We start from the raw sequence: 6,950 nt of genomic DNA on the forward strand, positions 1-6,950 counted from the left end.
TTGTGCCGCAGTGTAACAGGGATGTAATAAGAGCTAAACAGATCAGTAAAGGGGGAATATTTAATTATATTCACAGGATCTCTGTACCTAAAAACAAAAACTGAGGGAATAAACGGCAATGCAACGAACGCAGTGTGTATTTCTCTATACAACAATGTACATGCAATTATCTGAATCTCTCATTTACATAAATCATACACTAAACTGCATTTACATGGTAAAGTTGCTTATTTAATTACACAAGTATCTAAATATGTTTTATTCTTATTATTATGCTTAGAAAACCGAGTAAATGCAAGATATTTTGCCAGGTGGCAAAGATGAACAGCAAATGTCAGAAAAGAAATTGACTGATATATATATATAAAGGTTTTGGTTTTTCTTTGTGCAGATGTTCAGGTGTAGATTATATAAGGGCAGTATATGAGTACAATGAACTAAATATAATGACAATAAATAAATTAATCTAAAACAGCAAAGCATCCTATAAAACAAGCCAAAAATGGTCAAATAGTATTTATGTGTAACTTACTATATATATAGTGATATGTGATGAAGCTGTGCATAATAATTAGAAGGAATTAAAGGAATAGTTCACACAAAATAAAAATGTGCACCTCCTCAGTTCATTCAAGATGTGGAGGAGTTTGTTTCTTCATCAGATTTGGAGAAATGTAGCGTTGCATCACTTGCTCATCAATGGATGCTCTGCAGTGAATGGGTGCCGTCAGAATGAGAGTCCAAACAGCTGATAAAAACATCACAATAATCCACACCACTCCAGTCCATCACAGCCAAAAGCTGCATGTTTTTAAGAAACTAAACCATTTCAAAGATGTTTTTAACTTCAAATCGTTGCTTGTGGCCAGAATATGAGTCCATAATCCATAATAACTCTTCCTCCGGTGAAAAAGTCAAATCTCTGTTGTCTCTCACATCAAAATCCACACACAGATTTGTTCAGAGCTGTTTTTGCTTGGAAACGGTTCTTGATCTGTGCAGATTTCTCTCCTGACTCAGACTTTTTGACTAGAGAAAGCTTTTGGCTTCTCCAGACATTAACTGATGGACTGGAGTGGTGTGGATTACTTGTGGATTATTGTGATGTTTTTATCAGCTGTTTGGACTCTCATTCTGACGGCACCCATTCACTGCAGAGGATCCATTGCTGAGCAAGTGATTCAATGAAACATTTCTCCAAATCTGATGAAGAAACAAACCCATCTACATCTAGAACGACCACAGTGTGACCACGTTTTCAGCAAAGATTCATTTTTGGGTGAACTATTCCTTTAAGAATCTTTCCTGATGGGGTCAAAGTATGATTTATGTTCACCGTCAGTCAAGAAATCTTTTGGTTCGACTCATTTTCCCCACGTGACCCACAAACAAAAACAAGCAAACAAACGAATGATTATCACAATCAATCAAAGTGTTTTAGCTACATCAGACCTGTGACTGAAACCCCAAATCGTACCAATCCCAGAATTCATTGCAGCCGGCGATGGAGCGGAAGCTGCAGCCCTTTGAGCGGTGCGATGAGGACGGACGCTCCGGGGTTGTATATGTGACGCGTGAGCTGTGTGTAGGCACGTACATCAGGGCGAGTCCATGCCAAGCAGCTCGATGCCCTGAGAGTTCCAGTACAGACCCACTCCAGAGTTAAAGACCAGAGACCAGACGTACGGGATGAAGAAATCCTCCGGCTGCTCCTCCTCCACGTACTTAAACTTCAGCTCCGGAAACTTCTGCAGGAGAAACACGCGTCTATAAACTCTGCTGAAATGTTCAAATCAAGAAATGCATCTCTACACAAACAACAACAAACTGGCCAGCAGGTTGACCTTTTTATTGTGTTCAGTCAGAGAAAAACCTCTCCAACCTTTAAAACATACAAGATATGATATTTGTCCAGATTCATGCAATGAATGGCCATCAGGAATAAAGAAAAAATCCAAAGAAGCATTCACAGTGATATTTTGGTAATATTTATATACTAGTATAGTATTTATTCTTTTTTTTAATTGAATTGAGCTTTATTTTTATATTTTCCTTTTTCATTTAAGTTTAATTTTTACTAGTTTTTTTAATATTTTGATTTATCTTTATTTTTTATTTTTATTTCAGTTTAAGTTTATTTTAGTATGTTAACAAACCTTTTGTTACTTTAAATTTAAGTTTACATTTTTATCTCATATTTATAGTTTATTATCATTTATGTTTATTTAAATAAAATTTTGGTTTTGGTAAACTGATTTTTATATTTTTCAGTTTTCATTTTAATTCGAGTTGAAATTTTTAGTAGTTTTTTAATATTTCTATTCAGCTCTTTATATTTCAGTTTTAGTAATTTTAGTAAATTAACTTAAGCTTTATTAAACAAAGTTTTGAAGTTTCAGTTTTTTGATCTCATATTTATATTTCATCTTTATTTTAAATAAAATAACTTTTAAAGAATTTAGAAGTTAAATTTTTAGTTAACAACACTGATTCAAATGAAGAGCACTGTGACAATTAAATTATGCAGTATACTAGTATAGTATTTATGAATATTTTGAATTAGTTTTTATTTCTATATTTTCATTAATTTTAGTTTATGTTTTAGTTATTTTGTTATGTGCTTAATTAGTAATAAAAAATATTTAATTTAATTTTATTTATATTTTTTGTTTTTGATTTTAATTTTAGTTTTTAATATTTTTTATTTAGCTTTATTTTTATTTTACTAAGTTTTAAACATTTTAGCACTTCGGCTTAAGCTTATTTTATTTTAGTTTAGGTTTAATTTTTCATTTTACAGATTTTAGAACTCCAACTTATTTTATTTTAGTTTGCTTTTTGTGTTTAATTTTTTTTATTTCATTTTACTTCATCTTTAATTAATAAAAATGCTTTTTAATAGTTTAGTTAACACCAACAATGCTGACTAACATTAACAGTGACAAGCATAACAATAACAACGCACAATGCATTTTTTTTCTTTTCTTTTTAAATTTCTCACCATCTTGGATACGATTTATATTGCGATCAGCTTTGGTGTAAATGTTCACTGCATTCCTGCGTTGTTTTTAATAAAAATGAAGCATCAACAAGCCTTAACGCTGAATTATTTCACCCTGAAGATCAGAAGATGAGACGGATGAGATATTTAGAAATATGGCCCTAAAAAGATCAGCTCGGAGATAAGAGTTTAAAGTCAACATCCAGCATCATTCTCTTACGTAAAATGACTCATTCTGATGAAAGATTATAGATTAAAGATAAATATTTATACTTTAGCATAACACGCACCGATGCAGTGTTCACCATCAAGTCCATTTTCCCTTCCTGTGGTTTTATTTTGACTGTCACATCAGTGAAATCTAAAGGTCGAAGTTTCGTTATTCTTTTATATGTAAAAGAAGCACTGAGTGCAAATGAGGAGCGTAAATAAGCATTGATAATGAGCGCCCAACACAGATACGGTGTGTTTGTTATCTGATTTCAAGTGAAGCGCTTGCAGTTTTGACGCAGGTGTAATTCCATCCACCTGTGAGGTAAATACACTTGGGTTTGATTGATTATATGACACACGGGAACACCTCAGACGCTGCTTTTCATGTTTAAATACAACCCTCTTAACCTCTGGTAAAGTGATACGTGGCGCTAGTATCTGAGACGCTCCTGTGTGCTAATCAGGAGAGGAGGAGACAGAGCCGCAGGGTTCGAGTTCCTGAGCGTCTACATTTACACCGGCCTCACTATTGGATGCATTTTGCCATTCATTCATCTTCCTTTCCATAATTCTCAGCCTTGAGCCAAACAAACAAGCTACGAGACAAATCACATCATTAAACCATTCAACGCAAAGCAACAGTGCATTTGAAAAACAAAACAAAAACAGGTTGGCTAAACTGATTCAGTTTGGGCTTTTATGTCATTTTAACATCTCAATAAATAAATAAACAACATAAATGCCACAATAACTAACAGGCAAGTTAGCAACACTGCTGGCCTGCGACAGTGATTTCTCTAATATCTAATGTCACTTCAAGATTGTGGGAGATGTTACACGTAACCAGTCCAGGAATGACACTATAAAAAGTATTTTTAAGCTATTAAACTAACTTGATCATCATTTCACATCTCAGATCATGGTAGTTATCAATTTACATAACAATTTCAAATTCACATGCAATATAAAATATTATTGTATTGCCCTAATGAAAATCTTAAAAAAAAAAAAAAAAAAAAAAAAAAAAAAAAAAGCATAAAAAAAAATGTACAAAAATTCAAAAGACAATTCTGGTAAAAAAACAAAAAAACAAAAAAACAAAAAATTATATATATATAAATATTTTTTTTAATTAATTAATTAAAGTAATCAATAAAACAATGACAATAATATATATAAAAAAAAAACCCTCAGGAAAATGTTTTTTAAATCACAATCAATGACAATAATATATATAAAGAAAATGTTTTTTAAATCACAATCGAATCAGATGCTGGTCAATAAAATCAAGTCGCGCTCCATAATTTCTAACTATGCTAACTGCTAGCAATGGCCCCAGTTTCTGCTGCTAGGTATGCGATGACCCGTCTCTAAACAAACACAACGACTGATCCCTGCACACAGGAAGCTCTCAAACATATAGGCTGACTTTTAGGAAGAGCACTTTCTGAAACAGGAAGCTGTCTGTCTGTGGCTGCGGGTAACACTGTTCTCTCTTGGCTTTATTCGCAGTACCACAGAAATCCTCCTCCCGCTCTTTTCAGAGGCCACGGAGGAAAAGAAGCCCAGAAGACATGAAGAAACTCCTTTCACAGGAACTTTACAGTTCCCCTGCAAACAAATGCTGTCATTTCCCATCCGTGTAAAAAAAGAGGAGGCTTGTGAAACGTGGCTTTTCAACGGCTGCTGCTATGAGCAGCTCTCTGGAAGTCCTTCGTTGCCACAGAAATTTGAAAACAAAAATTCAAACTTGCCAGCACATGCAAACGTAGCATTTCATACAAACAAAATAGTGTGTCTAGTGATTTTCTTGTGGATTTACATGAATGAATATGCACTTTGAGACTCAAATACAAGGCACTGGCATTGCAAATGAATCTGAATAGGATTAAACTGCAACATGATTTATCACAGCTGATAATCAATTCAGAGATGGACACTTTGTGTGCAAATTGATGTCACAGAAAGAACCGTATTCTGTTGGCATCAAGCATAATATCTAATCCATTCATTCTGAAACATTTCAAGCATGATGATTTATACTCATGCATATAAATAGATATTTACAAATAAATGTAGAAAATACATATATTTATCTTTTTTATTAGTTTCATGATGCACCTTTCATTACAAATTCTCATTGAATTATTTTGAATTTATTTGTAAATTTGTGAGTTTTATTAGAGCAATACAACAATATAATTACTCTTTATAAAATAAAATTTCTGTAATAAACAGATTTAAATACATATATAGTATAATATATTCATATATATAATTACTATAATATAATATTCAAAATATATAAATATAATCTTAGTACACAATTATATATTATAATAATTTATATATAATTTGTAAAAAATAGTATATATATATACACACACATATATATATACATATATAAACACACACATATACATATACACACACACATATACATATATATATATATATATATATATATATATATATATATATAGATATATATATATATATATATACATACATATATATACATACATACCATACATACATACATACACATACATATATATAGCACACACATACACACACACACACACACATAAACACACACATAAACACACACATAAACACACACACACACACACACACACACACACACACACACACAGTTTCTGAGAACTGCTTCACATCTGTGTTGCATGGAGTCGATCTTCTGGCAGGTATTCCAGCCCGGGATGATTACACTACAGACCACAATTCCTCTGCATTTCTTGGTTTGTCCTCAGAAACAGCATTTTTTGATGTCACCCCACAAGTTTTCTATTGGATTAAGGTCCGGAGATTGGGCTTGCCACTCCATATCGTTAATCTTGTTGGTCTGGACCCAAGATGCTACTTGCTTACTGTTGTGTTTGGAATCGTTGTCTTGTTGAAACACCCATTTCGATGGCATTTCCTCTTCGGCATAAGGCAACATGAACTCTTTAAGTATTTTAATGCACTTAAAATGATGCATGATCCCTGATCATGGATAAGTTATATTTATTTGGCCCCCTGCTGATTTCATAAGTTTGCCCACTTACAAAGAAATGAAGGGTCTGTAATTTTTATGGTAGGTTTATTTTAATAACAGAGAGAATATCAACCCAAAAATCCAGGAAAAAAAAAAAACACATTATTTAAAGGTTAGAAATTGATTTGCATTTCAGTGAGTGAAATAAGTATTCAATCCCCAAGCAAAACATGACTTCGTACTTGGTGCAGAAACCCTTGTTGGCAAGCACAGAGGTAAGACGTTTCTTGTAGTTGGTCTCCAGGTTTGCACTCATCTCAGGAGGGATTTTTATCCACTCCTCTTTACAGATCCTCTCTAAATCCTTAAGGTTTCTTGGCTGTCGTTTGGCAACTCAAAGTTTCAGCTCCCTCCACAGATTTTCTATAGGATTGAGGTCTGGAGACTGGCTGGGCCCCTCCATGACCTTAATGTGCTTCCTCTGGAGCCACTCCTTTGTTGCCTTGGCGGTATGTTTTTGTCATGCTGGAAGATGGATCCATGACCCATCTTCAGTGTTCTGGCTGAGGGAAGGAGGTTCTCATTCAAGATTTTACAGTACATGGCCATCCATTTGCCCCTCAATGCGGTGAAGTCGTCCTGTACCCTTAGCAGAAAACAGCCCCAAAGCATTATGTTTCCACCTCCGTGCTTGACTGTAAGGATGGTGTTCTTGGGGTCATAGTCAGCATTTCT

The 6,950-nt window shown here is 33.7% G+C and overlaps 1 protein-coding gene across 1 annotated transcript in view; it reads right to left on the bottom strand.

Moving 5' to 3' along the window:
* Positions 1–825: 825 nt before the first annotated feature.
* dym (dymeclin) overlaps positions 826–6,950 on the bottom strand; it is a 68,178-nt gene continuing 62,053 nt past the window's right edge. Inside the window, exon 17 of the mRNA XM_042747638.1 lies at positions 826–1,748. Within this exon, the coding sequence (XP_042603572.1) occupies positions 1,599–1,748 (150 nt within the window). The 3' untranslated portion in view covers positions 826–1,598. The remainder of the gene's footprint in view (positions 1,749–6,950) is intronic.

The sequence above is a fragment of the Cyprinus carpio genome, chromosome B21 (genome assembly GCF_018340385.1).
Source record: "Cyprinus carpio isolate SPL01 chromosome B21, ASM1834038v1, whole genome shotgun sequence".
NCBI classification, from domain to species: Eukaryota; Metazoa; Chordata; class Actinopteri; order Cypriniformes; family Cyprinidae; genus Cyprinus; species Cyprinus carpio.